Here is an 18,975-nt window from a genome sequence, read left to right on the forward strand (position 1 = left end):
AGCAATGTGAGAAACTGATAGAGTCCAACACAAAAGGATTACTTCAAGTGATACATGTAGTTCTGTTGAATTACAGGGTGTACTTAGTTTTTCCGAGGACTGCAGTAAGACTTGTTAAAAGCTTTTTCACGTGACTATATGTGGCGATCCCAGCTGATAGGAACATCAGAAAAAAGGATTTGTTCCTAGATTTTTCTCTCTTGCTTGAATGTTCATCATCAAAAATCAGGATTTAACGATTCCCTCATTTTTTCAGCTTTTAATTTGTTTCCATCTTAGAGGCCACTAAATGCCCATCGCATTGCCACCAACGCACGGAGGCGCTAGATCACTTAAAGCATCGATCCTGTCCCTGCATTGACTTGAACAATTTGACATCAGACATGTAACTCGTTCAGATTCCCCCTCCTTCTCCACCACTCTCACTCTTTCCCTCTCTCTCTCTCTCTCTCACTGTCCCTCTCTTTCCCTGTCTGTCTCTCTCTCCTCGTCTTCAGCTGCATGTCTCTCAGTCAGTCAGTCAGTCAGTGAGTTGCCCGGGTCCGCTACGCCTGCGTCCGCCTCCGCAGCTCTCCAAAGCCGAGACGCGCCACCGCCGCCGTCATTGCGGGCATGACATACTGGCATCAGTAGTGGGCTTCCGTCAGGCTGCTTTTAAGAAAATTACAAAGGAGAGGAAGAGACACAAGAGTAGAGGAGAGTGAAGTGACTCATTTCCACCCGAGCTTGTGCGTTGAGAAGAGTAGATGAGCCAATGGCTGGGGCACAGCCGGGAGTTCATGCGCTGCAGCTCAAGCCAGTGTCCGTACCCGAGAGCCTAAGAAAGGGCAACAAATTTATGAAATGGGATGATGTAAGTAGTGGCCAGACAGGCCAGCGATGAATGTCTTTTTTTTCCTCCCCAGTTTTCACTGTCAGATCATTTTCTGCACGCGTTTTGCATGTACACAGTCTGTGTATTACACAATCTATAGGCTACTCGTGCAACAGTAGCCGATAGATTTAATTGTAAGTGGAAACCGCACGGACAAGAAGCTAATTGCGTTGGACTTCCTGCTTAGTGGTTGAAAGAAATGCTACAGCTACAGTGTCTACTGACATGTGCTTTCTTTACATTATCCAATGTACAGTATTTGTATTTGTGCGCGCCAGTGGGTGCACGCGTGTACCGCTGTGTGTGAGAATGTGCGCACCCTCATCTAATCAAACACTAACCCCCCTGCGTTAGAAACGTTTTTTATCAATTAACCACAATTAATTAGTGCACTGACATTCAACATGCAAATCTAAGCACAACAGTTGGTCATTAAAAAAAAGAAAAATATTTTGGGAATTTTTATTTTGGTAGCATCTCTATATAAAATGTCGGTCCAGCTGTAGTAAAATGACCTTGATTGAACTGATTTCACACTGCTCTTGAGTAAAACATAATAGTAATAGCCTTCTAGCAACAGAGGCTATGGCCACACTATGTGGCACATTGCTTTCCCAGGCAATAAATCAACACAAATCAACACTCCCTCTAATAATCTTGTGGCAAGTTCACAACTGAACTGCGCTCTGAACTGAGTTTAACATGGCTTGATGGTTATTTGCATCTTCTGTACCTTAGTTTTTACAGCAGCTGCATTCAGAAAGAGCTGGAATAGCTGTTTTCACACCCCATGCCATTTGAATATCCACTTGTTACTCTGGTTTATGAGTGAATATCTGAATATCTGTTAATTTTAAACCGCTCTGTGAAAATGCTGAGGGCTTAGCCCACCTGTAACTCATTTTTACAGTGCCTTGACTTTTCTAATACTGTAGACAGTGAGGAATCGGTTACTAAGATACACTCTTTCTAAGATCATCCTCTCAAATACATGCTCAGAATCACTCAGCTCAGGTGAGCCAAGTGCAGCACAGATGGCATTAGTCTTGCAGTGTTATGGAAGTGTGAATGCGGTCAGTACAGACTGCAGAGAGGAAATTATGCACACTTGCAAGTCCACCATTCTGTCAATCATCAACCTTAAGCTTAAATAAGAAAGTTTCCTTAACTAGTAACTACTAATGAGCGCCCATTCCTTCAGCTCATTAGATGCGACTCAGTTTCCCCTTTCTCAGCTGTGTTTGTGTACTTTTAGCATGTACATTCAGGACTATCGTCAGACCCAAATGTCCACCAGGCCTTTCCTTGCAAAAACATATGACCTCAAACACAGGCATAGTCACAGGTACTTTCTCTGGTTCCTTTCCCATGCGCTCCTTCCTTCCTCTTTCCTCTCTGTATCATTTCATGGAAAGAATCACAGAGGACAAACAGCCAACCTGAGAGAGCAAAGCTAATAAATTTTCACTGGAGAAAGATTGAATTAAATCATTTTTCTTCTTTTTTATTGCTTTGGGTGTTGAGTTGAACATCTTTCAGCAGGAAATTGTACGGGCAGTAAATGAAAAATTATATGTATGTTCTTTAATTTATGGCTTTACTCTGGTGAAGATTTCTTGTTCTCTCAGTTGAAGTCACACATATATTCCAAAATTCTTAAACTCACCTGGGGAGTAGGGCAAAAAACAGTGTGAAGTTCTGTGCTGCGTAGCCAGCAGCCATGAGTTTTGAGCAGCAGAGTGACTGCAGACTCCAGCACAGGATGCTTGCAGGTGGTTGTAAAGGAGCAGAAAAGCAATCAGAGAAGCTCTCCAAAGCCTCAAAGGCCTCAGACCTCCCCAACCTCCCTCCTACAGACGTGCGCAGACATCTTGTATTTTTGTTGCTGCCACTTGTCGACAGCTGGCTGCTTCTGTGGCTCATGAAATCCATGGGTACGGGTAAAATATTGCCTGGATGTGTTATTATTTGTCAGTTCAGATGGCACATTTAGCAATAATGACTGCTTTCCGTTGAGGCACAGGGAGCCATTCAGATTCTCCAGCACATACACACTTCATGTTATAAGGATCATTTACTGTACACCTGGGCACGGTGTCAAATTTGTGAAAGACGATGCTTGGTCTGTGTAAACAGAGACTTTTATGAGGTTATACTTATATCAACCCCTCTGGTCGGTTGTGCATTGAATAAGATATTATCAGGCTCCTCAGGGGAGCAGAAAATCCCTTAAAAGTAGTAGAATATGTCATTAGCATACAGAACAGAAATATGCTGAGCTCAAAACTCCCCTCTAACACACCCCCTCCGGCAGCAATGCTAATGGTACAGACTCTTCACTAAAAATAATGGAAGTGTCTCCTGCCTGGGATCAGTTCCTTCAGGGTGTTTGTACTTTCGCAAGTCAGTGACTAATCTCATCTTAATTCAGCAGAAAGCAGGCCACTCTGCTGCCTAATGTTGTCCCATTAAAGACAAATCCCTTAAAATAGTCCAATGACAATAAAAAAAAACAAAAAAAACATTGGCGAGTACTATTCTGCCGGTAGTCACTCTGAAGTTAAATCCCAGCTTTAAGTACTTCTTGTTTCTGTGTAAATGTGAAAACCCATGAGAAAATCTTTGCTAAGAGTCCATAATGGCTTAATGTGTTTGCAGTGGTGGCCATGGAGAGCTAGGACATTAAGAAAGAAGCTGGTGAAAATGACTGCTCTCACATCATTAGGCAGTTTCCCAGTGCTCTCGAGCCTTCTTCTTTTCTCAGACATGACAGACAATCCATCACTTGCATCGCATCTTATCCCCCGAATGACTTCTTGACTTGGTTTACTGAAAATATAAATGACTTGCTAAATATTCTTTGATCTAGCTCGCTATCATTTTCTTGAATTTTTCTAAAGATATTTATCTGTAAAAACTAAATTGGAAAAATCGGACTGTGGATGGTGAGCTGAGCAAAGATCATGAGATATGAGCCAGATTTGGTCTGAAATGCTATATCTAAGAACTGCAAACATGATGCTTTTCCCTTTCCTTTAGGCTATAAACTGTGTGTGTGTGTGTGTGTGTGTGTGTGTGTGTGTGTGTGTGTGTGTGTGTGTGTATGCGGCATGCATTCATTGACATGAACCGCATCTTTTGTCATTCAATCAAGCTTGCAAAGATTGTGCAATCATGTGAACAAAACCAAAGCGATTCCTCTTGAGTCTCTAATAGATTTCATGGGAATGGTGGGTTGCCATAGCAAACGTCACCGTAGCAAATGCCTCTGATGCCTAACTGTTTCCAAAACCGAACGAGCCGCTCATTTACTTTCAGCTCACTTCCCTTCTTTCGTCTTTCCCCGTTTTCCCCTCCTCTGTTCCTCCTGTATTTTCACTGTTGGCCTATATTGGATAAACCATGATTGTGACATTTAGACAGTATGAAATGACTGAAATGACTCATAATGGTTAAATACATTACAGCATAGGCTCCTTTGCTGTCTACCAGCCCAACCCTTTCCCAGCATCCTACGCTGCAAGTCGCATAAGGTCGCGCCCAAATAAGACAAGTGTGGAGCAGATGCAGACCATTAGCTCTGTCTCCAAATGCTCTGATAGGGACATCATTAGAAGCCTCATGAAGACACTTTGAAGATTTTCTTGCTCTGTGCAGCAAATGCGGTCCTCATCTCTCTGATCTTGCAGCCATGGCTGATTGAAGAGGACAATATGCTACTGTTCAGCTGAGCCACAGCCACTGTGGACACAGAAAAAAGGCAATGGCTCTTTCTTTCTTTTTATAGACGCATCCAATAATATCTGGTGTTGCCATGTATGCCTCAGGGTCAAACTGTGTGTGTGTGTGTGTGTGTGTGTGTGTGTGTGTGTGTGTGTGTGTGTGTGTGTGTGTGTGTGTGTGTGGGAGAGAGAGAGAGACTTGGAGCTATCTGTATGTAACTGTGGGAAAGCATTTGTCCATTACAAGAGGGGAAAATTGAAACATCAACTCCAAATCAACCTGCACTTCGTGATTGCAGTCACTGCAAACACACACGCACACCCCAGGCTGCTTGGTCATTTTGCGGTGATGCCAGGTCGTGGTGTGGAAAGTACCCTAAAAGGAAAGGATTGAGTGCATGTTTACAACATAAACAGCACTTTTGATGTCATTTCAAATTCTGGTATGCGAGTGGATAAAACAAACTATGCTTTGATCTTGGTTCCCTCGGAGAATTGTCTGCAGTGAGGTATTCACTCATGTTGAAATTCAGATGTTGATTTACAGATTTAAACAGACACGTGTCTTTTCTTCTTCACGACAGGATTCAACCACTGTGACCCCGGTGACTCTGACAGTTGACCCCAAAGGTTACTTCCTGTATTGGACTGACCAGAGCAAGGTGAGACACCACGGCAGGAAGGCCAAATGGTTTGAAGCCTTCAAGCCGTTAAGATGTTTAAAGCCTCTTTCGTTGTCATCTGAATTTCATTTGATGATGAAATTCAGATTCGTGGGACCAAATTTAAAGCTTATCACAGCAGCACCAACAGTTTCCCTCATCTCTGCTTTGACATCTGCACAGTGCTTTGTACCAGCCTGATATATAATAGACAGGCCAATGTCCATTTCACGCGTTTCCTCTCCAAAACCTGAAATGTACAAGTAATGTACAAGTTGCCGCAAAGTGCAGTAACAGCAGGGAGATATTTTATTTCAAGCCAACAGGAAAATAGTCACAGGAAAGTGTTTGAACAGACACTATTAAAACATTTACATTTATATACATATTAGCCACCTAACTTGATCATTTCTGCCGATAAAGGACCCTGCAATGTTCTTAATACATTTTATGCTCACTACCGGCTTTGTGGCTTTAAATATACTATCTCCCCCTACTGGTAATGCAGTTTCTGCATGCAGGAACAGCTTCTGCGCTTTGCCTCTCCAGAACGTGAAATGGACACGGTGGACCGCCTGTTATGAGTTTTGTCATGATACTGGGTTGTTTGTACACGATACAGGACCTACCTGGACTGTCTGTACATAACTGATTGGCCAGCACAGTAAATTGTTATATATCTTATGACAGGCAGATATAAACTTACTGTTTTCCCAGCATATTCTCACAGAGCTTTTTTGTCTGTATTCTCCATTTCACTGACAGTACAGCAGCATTGTCAAACTGAAAGCTTTCACGGCACCAACTTTTCCACATTTTTTACTCGTCGTCTTCGTAGGTGTCGGTGCAGCACTTTCTAGTACTGTCACATTTCATTATGAGAAATGGGGTGTTTAGTTTGCTGCTGTTTATTTGCATAAATTTGAAGTTTAGGCTAGCTTATGCAAATCGGCAGCATCCAGCATGGCTCGGCATGCCTGGAAACTCCCCAACAAAGCGAACTGTTGTGTATCTGAAATAAAGACAGAGCAGTCACTTGCATCTGTAGCTTTCAAAAACATTTCAATGGTATAGAAAGTTAGCAAATGAGCCCCAGTGACAGTTTCTGAGAGCAGAGAGAACTTAAAGTTGTGGCAATGGCTTAGCTGTCAGCTTTTGAATACTGTAGCTCAGCACCAAGCATTAAAAACACACCTCTGTGGACACTAACCATCAGTGAGCAGCGAAGGAAGTAAAAGCCAGACCAAGTGTGAGAATCTGTTGTGTCGTTTATGTCGTAAAATCATAAAATGACTGACAAGAGACAAAAACTGACGACGTCGCTGCTGTCTCGTTTTGTTTGGCATGAATATGAGCACAATTCAGAAAAAGGGACAGTCGACTGAGTGTGTGTCCACAGAAACAAACTAAAATAGACACTGTGTTTAAAAACTGCATAAGATATAATCTCTCCTCATGATACTTGTCAGCTCTCAGTGAAGGGCTCCCTAAACATTTGGAGTCTGCCTGGTTCTGCTGGAGGTTTCTTCCTGTTAAAAGGGAGTTTTTCCTTCCCACTGTTGCCAAAGTGCTTGCTCATGATTGTTGGGTTTTTCTCTGTCTGTATTATTGTAAGGTCTGCCTTACAACATAAAGCACCTTGAGGCAACTGTTGTTGATTTGGTGCTGTATAAATAAAACTGAATTGAATTGAATAGTGACAGTGGCTCAGGCTTGAAAACCTGCTCTATTACCACTTCAGAGGCATTTAAGACAGTTATTTGAAAACATTGACCTTTTCCATTTACTACTGCCATTCAACAATCCAGTACTTATTACCATAGCAGCACCATTAGAATTCGTGGCAACCACATTCGGCATTCCCTTTGTAATTATCATGGTACACCTAGGATTATTATCGAGAGATCACAGGCGCTCTAGGAAGCATTTAGGCGCTCAGAAATTGCTTCCTTAGCTGAAAGGCCTGCAGCAGAGCACAGTTAGGCTTAGATGGTCTTTTTCCAGCATTGTGATGATTTTTTTTATCTTGTTTGTTTGTTTTGCTCTTTCTGAGCCATTCAAGCATGATTTTTTAAGTTCTTTCAGTTAGCTTCCAGTTAGATTCCTTAAAAAAGGATTTGAGGGTGTTCTGGTCCAGTTTCATTTGAAGAACTTTCTTGAAAAGGAGACAGAAATCTAAACTGGCACACCTGCAGTGCTGCAACCGACACCTGTGAGAATATTGCATAGTGCATTGTGTTTTTCCAACATTCCAGTTGTAGCTAAATGTTTCATAATAACCAGGAACAAGGTAGCGAAACGTAAGATAAGAAACGCTATCATGTTCAGTGATCTTATTAAGCACTTCCTCCCAGTTTAACCTTGAGAGCATGTGCAGAATCTGCTGAAGGTTTAACAGTTTGTTCTGTTTATTTGAATGTACAGCTGCTGAGCACAAGGACTTGAACACAAGCATGAAATTTCCCCTCTGTACACTTACCTCTGAACACAAACACACATCCACACATAATGGTAAATGGCCTGTATTTATATAGCGCTTTACTAGTCCCTAAGGACCCCAAAGCGCTTTACATATCCAGTCATCCACCCATTCACACACACACATTCACACACTGGTGATGGCAGCTACATTGTAGCCACAGCCACCCTGGGGCGCACTGACAGAGGCGAGGCTGTCGGACACTGGCGCCACCAGGCCCTCTGACCACCACCATTAGGCAACGGGTGAAGTGTCTTGCCCAAGGACACAACGACCGAGACTGTCCGCCCCATAATCCATGATTGTACCTGTCCTGCTGTTTTTGGAACAGAGAAAGGATCCCAGTATATTGGTAGCCTATTGTAAATGAATCCAGTATAAGTGGGAAAAGAGATAAAGTCTTTAGTTCTGCTACAGTTTTACCGAACACTCAATGAGGAAAGAAAAGAAGACCAGTTTTGATGTCTACCGCATTTTATGTTGTGGGTGCGTGTTAAAAGTGGGAATTTGCGGTCAGAGATAACCAGCACTGAGTGTGATTCTCCACTAAAAGAACTGAGAGAAGCTCGTTGACACCAATTCATCATTGTTTCCTGTGCCTCTGTCATAAGGCGAGGATTTTGACTGATGAGGCTCTTGTGAGTGTGTGTTTATGCGTGTGGGTGTCTGCTCTGTCTCCCAGCGTTGAGAACAGTCCTGCCGCACACATAATAACTCAAATTGATACCAAGCACAGCCCAGACAAAACTCTATTAGGGCATAAAGAAAGGCACCCGCTGTATTCCTGTGTGCCCCTGTCAAGGCAGAAGTGTGCCTTCTCATGTTTATAAAGATACCTTGGTGCTTTTGCTAACATTTATTCACGACTGTATTGCACATCTGTTGAACAGACCAATTTAAACAAGCTATGATGCTCCGTCTACTTGTTATATGTGTGTGTGTTTGTGAGAGACTCAGTCTGATGGCCTGCAGAGTAAAAGCATTCTTCGGATTCTTCAGAAGCACAACAGAACTGTACTCGGTGTGCCTACTGCGCTGACTTTCAACACACATTGCCAGTGACAGTTGCAGTTAACTGCTGCTTTTGGCTTCTTACAAGATTCACTAAAGACATTTAGCCAAAAGTAAGGAGATAAGATTAAGAGTATTTCCTCCTTGTTAAGGATAAATATTTTTTCTTTTAGTTAACACAAATAATAATACATTTCAATGATAGTGTTAGTGGACAGGAGGTTAACTTGAGTCACAGTTTCCCCTGAGACAAATTGAAAATAAACCTACAGCTAATTTGAATCAACTTTGGAGACATTTATTTACATTAGGCTTCAGTCACACAGATTAGAGACCGGTGGTTAAACCTACAGCAACCTCTGGGGAGAGGGGTCGTCCCCCAGTGTGCCAAATATGTGTATTTCCCAACCAGTTGGTGAGCAGGTTGTGAAAACCTTCACATTGCTTTGGTCCCCTACAATTTGCATGGAAGATGCTGACTTGTCTGCAAACACTACTACTACTTTACTAGTCACCAACTAGCAAAACCTAAAAAAGTTGTGCCTCATTTTTAAAAGGCGCAGCTTTTACTTTGAAAGGAGGAATCTTCATTTCCAGTTTGTGTCGCTTTTTACAGTTTCACTTAGAGCACAGGTGTCGAACTCCAGGCCTCTCATCAAGATGTGTCCTTGATCCAACACAGCTGATTTAAATGGCTAAATGACCCCCTCAACATGTCTTGAAGTTCTTCAGAGGCCTGGTAATAAAACTAATCACTTGATTCAGGTGTGTTGACCCAGGGGCATATCTAAAACCTGCAGGAAACCAGCCCTCGAGGTCTGGAGTTCGACACCCCTGACTTAGAAAGTAGATGGCGAGTGGACGTCTTCCACGCAAACTATAGAGGACAGTGGCAACTTTCTAGTGACCAAAGTAATCACGTGGAGGCTTTCAGTCCAGCGCCGTATACCTTTTTGCAGTCAGTTTCGCTGAGCGATTGCCAACAACCATTCATCAAGCAGTTGGGGAATGCACATATTTCCTTACTGACTTGCGGTTGTCAGGGGGGTGCCAACCAGTATCTGAGGTTTTTAGTAATCAGTTTCATAGACAGCTAGCAGCCTCCCACAACCAAATACCAACTGGTTGGTAACAGTGTTAAGAGAACAATGTCCCAATCCAATATTCTTGAATATCACAGTATCCCCGTTTCAGTCGTTCCTGTGAAGTTAGAAACACTGAAAACTAAATGCAGGCAAGCACAACGAGCACTTTTTGTATGTTTCTTGTTTTTTCCCCTCAAAAATGAAGTTGAATATACTGAACTTGAATTTTTTTCATCATCATATTTTGAAGGGCCATGCTTTACAACTGAAATGCCAACATTTTGATTCCCGGTCGAACCCCCTGAACCCGAATAAAATGATTAAACATAAAGGAAGCAACCATTAGCATGCAGGAAGACAAGGTGTCTTTGGTAGTGACAGCTTAACCTTTGCTGCCGTTTCAAATTTGCTTCTTTAAGCAGAAAAAAAGCTTACTTTAGACACAGTAGGGGCTTGATATTTACTTTTGACTGTGCTGTTAATCCCGGAGTTTGTCTCTTCCACTTCAGTGTCAGATGTGCTTAGGTCTGATGTTTTTGCCTTTTCTTTCTGGCTAACCTTTGAGTTGATGACGCAAGGCTCCACGAGGATTCTGCTGGTTTCATCTTTACGCCTTTGTTGTAGTCACAGTAACTTGTGCTGACAGTATACACTCAGCTTCAACTTCTGGGGAAGAAATGTTAGAAGAAACTTTTATTGTTTCTTGATGTGGTGTGTTGGGGAAATGAAGTTGACAGCAGCTCAGGATATGACCTAAGATATCCTGTATTCAGTGATAAAATTATTACGATTTTTTTTGTGACTTCACTTCTTCCTGTAGTGGACACCAAAATAAAAGCTTAAACAATGCTTCTCTTGTTGTTTACAAAAGCCGATGTAGATTTTTTTTCTCTTCCTTGTAGATAGAAACAGGTGCACACTATATCCAGTGTGAGCAGCATTTCCATTTCTGCACACTGACGTATTTTTAAACAGGGCACTGCTATGTAAACTACAGCAGTAATAACTCTCCCATGTTTGTATGTGTTTGCTTGAGAGTCCAGTTGGCTGGCTTTTTATGTTTCTGTCTCATTCACCTCAAAAGATCCACTGTCTTGAGCACACACGCAGACACAAATTCACAGATAGAAAGAGAGATTTTGGGAACGAGAACCATAATAAAGATGACGTGATATTGTCAGTCATATCGGTAGCACGTGTGCTAGCATTAGTATGAATCAGCTGTAAAATGAAACTCGTCACCCTAATGTAAATTAATAACAATGATTTACCTTGTGTCAACAAAACCATACATATATAGACATATATTAACAGCAGCATTATAAATATACCAGCAAATTCGCTGTGTACGCCAGGAAAACTCAGTTACTGTTCAAGAGTTGGCATCTTTCCAGTAGTTCTTAATTTAGAAAGCGTACAGGTGCTTTGTTCCTCATTCCTATGCAAGTTTAACAATGAGAAGGTATATTGAGGAGTATTCGCAGGTTCCTTGCTCATGACGTTGAAATCCATCCTCCTCTTTAAAAGAGGCATTTCCTCTTGTGCGAGGGGGGAACACACCGTCTTCTTTACAAGCACACATGCACACTAGCTGCGGTGGCCAGCTAAGAATAGGTGTTTTTCTTTTTTCTTTTTTAGAAGGTTGAAAATTATTTTTGCACTTGTTGGTTCATCATGTTTTATAGGGAGGAGCCCCACAGCACGGAGAGGTGGACTGACTCATTCAAATTAACTACGCAAAAAGCCTTTTGCTTTAGTTGCCATGGTTGCCAAGCGACAGCACACACCTTAGAAATGTCACATTCTCTTTCATTCTGAAGAATGTCGCTGCTTTGAAACTGATACAGTTGTTTCCTCGTGTGTGTGTGTGTGTGTGTGTGTGTGTGTGTGTGTGTGTGTGTGTGTGTGTACACAGCTTCTTACTATCTTGGTGGGGACCAAAATCTGAAATTTACTATACTGAAGGCATTTTTCACACTCAAAATATAGTTTTAGTGTCAGGGTTACAATTGGGTTATGGTTAGGTTTAGGGTAAGGTGAGGGTTAGGCATTCATTTTTGATGGTTAGAGTTAGGGTAAGCAGCTAGGGCAGCGCCACGGACCGGTTTATGCCTGACATTATTTTCACGGACCGGCCTTTAAGGTGTCGCAGATAAATACAACAAAATAAAACTAGTACCGGTACCGAAAAAAACAAGATTTATTCATAACACACGTGAAAAGACCCAGGAAAACCGAGTTAATGATAAAAACGATAACAAAATAACGCTGAAAACCGATAAAAAGCTTGAAAACCATACATTTCACACCTGAGCCTCAACTCTCGCGGTCCGGTACCGGTCTGAGGCCCGGGGGTTGGGGACCGCTGAGCTAGGGAAAGCATTAGCTCAATGGGACGAAGATAGCAAACCAGACGTGTGTGTGTGTGTGCGTGGTCCAGATGTTACTCATGTTGTGAGGACACAAATGTGTTTACAGAGTTAGATCTTGGAGAAAAAAAACAAGTCCCTGTGATGCAAAACATCAGACAATTTCAAGGTTAACACATGTTTAAAGGTTAGAGAATAAAGAGGCTTAGGTTAATGTAATGGTTTTGTTTACAATTGAAGTAAACCTCCAGGAAACAGATGCAAGTCCACATAATGTCCTCTAAAGTCATTTCTGTACGTGTGCGTGTGTGTGTGTGTGTGTGTGTGTGTGTGTAGACACCCTCATATTCTCATTCGCTCTTCTGAGCAGGCTGTGGTTATATGAAAAAAAAAAGGTTAAACGCTGTCTCTTGGGAGATTTATGTTTCAGCAGTGTGCCAATTTCAGGACATTCACTGGACAAGCACTTAGCATATGGCATTGAATGATGTTCAAAGGTGAAAGACAGTTCACCTCGGGCCAAAACCAGACTCACGCACTTGTCAGCTGGAATGTGTGGGGCATTTCTGAATGAGCCTAGAACTGACCTAATCCAGAACAACATGAAGACCCTTTGGTTTTGTATTTCTGGGCACACTTGATGCACAAATATGAAATGTACGCACAGTTCCTTCTCTTCTGTCAGAGCAGAGTTTACGTGTCTGTTTCTCCCAACACAGCAATTTTTGGTGATTACAGAGCCTGCTGCTCCTCCACCTCTGTCAGCACTATAGGAGTGAGGAACGAGGCATAAATCTGCAGCCAATCTACTCAAAGTGAATTGTGACCCCTGCCAAGTTGTAGCATGGCACATGGGGGACTTGTTTTATCTGCACTTGTAGTTATAGGATGAGACAGAGCGAAAAAGAGAAATTATAAGACGGTGATTATCATGATCCACACCCTCTATGTTAGCTGTGCTATGTGGTATCAGTTGTTTTTAATCTACTTAATAAATTTTTGGTCATCAGAAAAATTATTAGATTGTGAGCAGGACCTGTCGATGGTCTTTTCAGGATATGACACCATCAATCTGCGACGTCCCAGTGAAAGCCAATGAGCTTTTCACCATTTTGGCTTTGTGTCAGCCTTTTGCTGTATTCACATAAAATGGCATTTGGCATTTGTCTTGACGTGTCTGCCTTTTCAGATGTTGGCTTGCATTTAATTTATGTGCAGCATTTAAGACACACGACGCATGCATTTAATATAAGTGAGAAGTGAGAAGGTTACCATGGTTATAACCACAAGTAATGGTTATAACTTCATTATCTTCTTTTCTACATTGTGTGCTGCAGAGTTGATAAGTGATTACCAAACATAGCATTACTGATTGCAGTTGTGACACATTCATTATCTATGCTAAAATAAACTGTTTATGTCACATGGATTTTTTTTTTATTGTGCATCTTGAAACCAAGCAGCAACCTCCAGCGCTGAGAAATGAAGACAACTTGAACGTGCCAAAAATCTCGAGTGGCTGGCTCTGAAAATGAGTCACTCTGCTCAGACTCCCATGTCAAAATGCCTAACTTTGCAGAAGATAAGAGTGTGTTTACTGCCCGATGCCAAAAAAGGCTTTAGATCTTTAGTAAGGTTTCTTACGTGATGTCATGACCACATTACTTAAGAGTTGTTCACCATATTGGATGTGATGCAACCACCGGTTGCTGGGGAAAAATGTGTTATTGCCTGACTCGTTGGCAGTGCTTCCTGGTGGGGGTTTTTTCTCTTGCTGATTGTAATCTGATGCAAAAAAATGTCTGCACCAACAACTTCCTGGTGATTGCTTTGGTTGCTTGCAGATTGCCAAGGTGGCATGTAGTTTTTCTTGTTTTCTGCAAATACTCACTGACAGCTAGCCTGGCATTTTTAGTAAAACGTTAAAACATGTGATGCAATGTGAAAACGAAGGAGGTTTGGTTTCAAAATAAAAGTTGTACCTCAGCACTACAGCCATCAAGGCACAACTTTCACGTTGAAGGTAAATGGTGTCATTTCCAAAAGCTAGACAGAGTTTGTAGACCAGTCTATTGCTTACATCAACTCTTTTGCAGCAATATACTAGTGACTAAAGGAATAATAGGAATGTTTTTGACAACCAGTTGGGAAATACATATTTTTTCCTAGCAACAGATCGTTGTCAGGGTGATCACTGACTGCTCTTAGCGCTGCATGACTCAGGCTTTAGCAATCTCTTTGCCAGTGACTGGCATCAACCTCCAGCAACAATTTGCAGCCGGTCAGAGAATGCTAATTTTTTCCCTCAAGACTGGGGGTTGTCAGATGGTTGCAAACCAGTCTCTAGCGCTGTGTGACTGGTGCCTTATTGACTTGATCCTGCATTTCTACCATGACTCTCGCACATCTAAAACAGCGAACAAGTTGATGTCACGCAGATAGTGGTCATGTGTCCACAAAACTTCAGTAGCTAATGGCTCGTTATTAGAGCGTTGAGTATGGCCTTTCTGACCAACGGTATATAGCATATTTCCGACTCGTAGTATAGCTTACTATGTGGTTAATTGTACAAATAGCCCATCTATAAAACCTGTATTCTAGCAGATGTTTTATTTATTTGTATGTTACTCATTAGCAGTTATCTGTGTTTTGGATATGCAAGTCATTCAATACAGCTTCCTAACCAGTCTTGCTCTGTCCAGCTATTAGCTTAGCCATTCATCCTCTAATGAAATACTATATCTGCATGTACTGTTCACACCAGATAACAATAGGTAGCAGGAAACTTAAAAATAATATGTTCAAATCTTTACTGATGTACTGAGGTATAGGTTCCCTGTTGTGTCTTATTTACTTATTTTTTCATGACTGCCCAGACAGATTTCTCCACAAAATGACTCATATAAGGACTTGGTATACTGCTTTAAAGAAAACCCTTAAAGGGTGAACCTTTGGCTGAAGCTTACAACCAAATGCAGTTATCAATATTGGGCAGTAAGTTGTTTTTTTTATATATATATGTATATTTATTGGTTTCCAGGTAAGAACTGCTGTTACTACAGTGTTATAACAGTTAAACCAGACACCCACTGTCATGATACTTGGGAACTGCAAATGCTCCTAAAACAAAATGTTAAATCTAGGATATATATTTTTTGGTTTTGTTCTTTCTGACATTTTTACTAGGTGTCCTAGACAACAGCTTGGCTTGAAGCACACACCCTAAAAACAAGAAAATATAAACTGTCAATCTGTCTGGTTCGCAGTGGCAGAACTGTAATTGTAGAGCAACAGTGGCCTGGATGTTGGCACTTGCAACTTGGCAACTGCAGAGTGCTCTTTAGCAGAGCTGAGACTCCGAAGCAGAAAAAAAGAAAGGTGTTAAACGAAGAAAAGCTTTGCCAAACTATTAAGGATTAACAGTTCCTGGGTGACTTCATAAGGCTTTGTTTGTGCTTGACTTATTCCTGTTCCTCTCTTTGAATTGTGATTAGAACTTTTTCTTTGGTAAACAATACATGCTCAAACTGGCCGGTACACACACACACACACACACACACACACACACACACACACACACACACGCACGCACACACACATACGAACACACGCTCCAAAAAAAGGAAAGAACAAGAGGGACATTGTTGCGTTCGTTTCCTCTCCTGAACAATGAGAGTTTGTTCATGAAACCTGGATGCAGGGATCCGGAGAGAAGTCTTTTAGCTATTTTAAAGGCTTTTGTCTGATTAAAGGTTCTCCTGGTGCCAAATCTGTTCAGTGTGAATCTCTGTGCCTTGGCTCAGTCTGCTGGGTCATAGAAACAGAGGTGTCTTACTGTAGCGGCGGTGACCGGGCATTTCAGAAGAGGAGTTAAGACCCTGCGGCGAGGTGATAAGCTTAACCAATAATATGTCTTGTAATTGATGATCATATTGCAGCAATTGAATGTTAACACTCTGGATAGCAGGAATACTTAAAATTGTAGTGGCATCATACCATAAATAAGTATAAATGATTATGTTTTTTTGATGATTATTCTTTCTTCTTTGCTGTTTTCCATGAGAAGTTTTTCCAATGCTGTCCTTCTGTAAGGTCTCCTTCAGCATAGTCATCCATGCCTCCGAGCACTGGCATAATTTTAGCATTCTGTCATTGTTATTAGTTCGATTCAAGACTCGACAGCCAGAAGCTGTTGCTTATTATCACAAATCTATTTTGTTTCTCCAACAAGGTGCCTGATACATAAAACCCTGCATGCACAAGTAAAACCACGTGTACGCAGAAAGACAGAAATGTGAAGATGCATTCTTTTCATTAGAATCATAAAGCCACGCTTGGTCAACACTGTCTTATTTCGTTATTTGCATATAAACTCACTGTTTGTGCCACGGGCTTTTACATGTGGTAGTTAAGACGACAGCAAACAAATTTCATAAACCCCCAGAATTTCAGCGAATGCGAAACTAAGACACTCAGCAGAGAAGTGGAGGAAAAGAGATGTGTTTTATTTGGGGATCTCAACTCTCCAATTATGAACTGAAAAAGACCTAATGAACATTAACAAAATAATGGAGGCTAGGACCCTGGCAGCAATAACAAAAAACTAACAATAGGATGCAATACAGCACATTAGTTCACACAAGGACAGGAAACCATTACAAATGGCTGCAACTATTTTTAGCACATTCAGTTATGGAAAATAGAAAGAGGTGGCCTGATAAAATTTAGCGCACATTCAGTTATGTGTGCATTATTCTCCCTTTATTTGGGAAAAAAGTCACATGCTTTTGTTATTGTGTACACGTACAGCGAGCGGTAACTGTTTTCTTAACCCAGCTTTAACATGCTCATACACAAGTTTTACCACATATTGTTCTATATCTTTCAAGTACCTCTAAATGCCTTGTCCTCATCTTAAACGTTGCATTTTTTCATGAGGAACTTTTCTGAAAATATAAAATGTTTTCAATCGGTACCAGTGAGATTTCATTTGTAAAACTTTGGCATATTCCCTTCACAATAACCTTGTGTTCCTTATACTGACATTTTAATATCATGCATATCGCTTTGGAGGAATTAATTTGAGTAAGTCAGTCATGGATGGCATCATGAGATTATAAGAAATTAGAGCGTTCTGTTGTTGGACTAAGTGCTTGGTTATGGATGAATAACATCTTATGTTGGCCTAATCAAAAGTAGTTTGACTGCCTGTGTGAAACATGACAGCAGGATGAAGAGGATGATTAAGCTATTCATTGTCTCATGGGTCCAGGTATTTATAACATTTATGCTGGCCTATTTCTGCGTCACTTATTCAAAACTGATCTCTATTGTGGTCAGGCCTTTCATCTGGTTCAGTCCACGCTGCAGTCTGAGATCGCGTGCTAAGCATTTGTATGGTGGAGGTGTAGCCAGAGAGGTCGAGGAGCAGAGCGGGAAGGAAAGAGGGAATGAAAAGTTTCTGGGTGAAGTTTATTCAAACAATCACCCCACCTTTCTGTTTAGCTGTCTTGATCCACTCACTTGAACACTGTCAGAAAAGTAATTTTGATGCACTGAGATGTGTGGTAAGGAGCGATGCTGGTGAATTGGCTCTATTGCTGCTCCATCGACTACAGACAGCTACTGTGTAAGCTAGTTTCTGTTAAATTTAGTTTCTGTCTGTGCAGGGAAGGCTGACGCACCTGCATGGCATCCGCAATCGTTCCCCGCCGTCTTAAATATTGTAATGGGTCATGTGTTTGGGGTGGTTATGGTTGTTACGTTGAGGTGGCAGCGGGAGAACTGCAGCTCTGTGTGTATTGTGTGTGAATAAAAGGATGCAAAGCATGTTGAACGTCTAATATTTATACATAACATACGAGTTACATGATCCTTCTAAAAAAAAAACGGGAGCTGTTTTACCAAAGGCAGTGAACGAACCTTGAACATTTGAACTTTTAAAATGGAACCTATAAGCCCTGTAGCTTATCGGCACTCAGGCAGCATCTTTTGCAGGAGTTTGGAGTTGTCACTTTGACGTAGCCATAATTTGAATAGATTGAAATGTGCAACGGAGGCCAGACTGCTGTTGCAGCTGTCAGTTAGATATTTGCATGACTGAGACAGAACTGAGCTGTTGGTTCCTGAATCAGTCAGTGTTGGCTTGTTTATGCTTTTTTATTTTTATTTTTTCATGCACACCAGCCTGGCAGTGCCACCGTACACAGACAGTTAAGTCCCTGTGTGGTTCACTAGTGTCAAAAAGAAGCATGTAGTGTCAGAAAAATGACTGCGTACTGTATTAATCCTTGTTTCTCTGCCTCTTATTAAGGCAGCAAAAACAGTTAGACTGTGTAATTATACACAGAGTGTAATTATACAGTGTATAATTTCTAATCATTATTTTTATTTTTGTTGCATTTTGTATTATTGTTGTTTTTTATTGTTCCAGCAATTATTATTCTGACCTCGTCTGAATGTGTAAGATCGGTCACACTCAAAGCACAGGCTTTCAGAGGAATGGGAAAGGTGTGCATGGTGTTGCACTCAGTTATCTACTGAAAAAATGATGAATGTGTAGGTGTGTAAAGAATGCTAGGAAATATTTTAAGAGAGGAATGCACTGACTGCTTAACTTCATCATTTTTGTTTAGGAAAGTCTCCGAGAAAAGTGTGTAGTAGCTGGTCCGAAGTGCAAAACATGAATTTTACACAAGCTGGTTTACTTTAAAAAAACAACGTTGCCTTTTTGTTGATGTTTAGCTTCATTTTTAAAATGTTTGGTTTAAGCA

The 18,975-nt window shown here is 41.3% G+C and overlaps 1 protein-coding gene across 3 annotated transcripts in view; it reads left to right on the forward strand.

Moving 5' to 3' along the window:
* The first annotated feature begins 495 nt into the window (after positions 1–495).
* The window catches only part of plcb1l (phospholipase C beta 1-like), a 128,924-nt gene continuing 110,444 nt past the window's right edge, over positions 496–18,975 (forward strand). For 2 of the 3 annotated variants that reach the window (XM_085245819.1, XM_085245820.1), the window contains exons 1-2: positions 497–853; positions 5,181–5,258. In XM_085245819.1, the coding sequence (XP_085101945.1) occupies positions 755–853; positions 5,181–5,258 (177 nt within the window). In that variant the 5' untranslated portion in view covers positions 497–754. Of the gene's footprint in view, positions 854–5,180; positions 5,259–18,975 lie in introns of all 3 variants that reach the window. The other variant, XR_014888461.1, reaches the window with a different exon arrangement.

This window comes from Mchenga conophoros, linkage group LG15 (assembly GCF_057382185.1).
Source record: "Mchenga conophoros isolate Kocher_MC1m ecotype Shallow Benthic linkage group LG15, M_conophoros_male_GT1.1, whole genome shotgun sequence".
Taxonomy (NCBI): Eukaryota; Metazoa; Chordata; class Actinopteri; order Cichliformes; family Cichlidae; genus Mchenga; species Mchenga conophoros.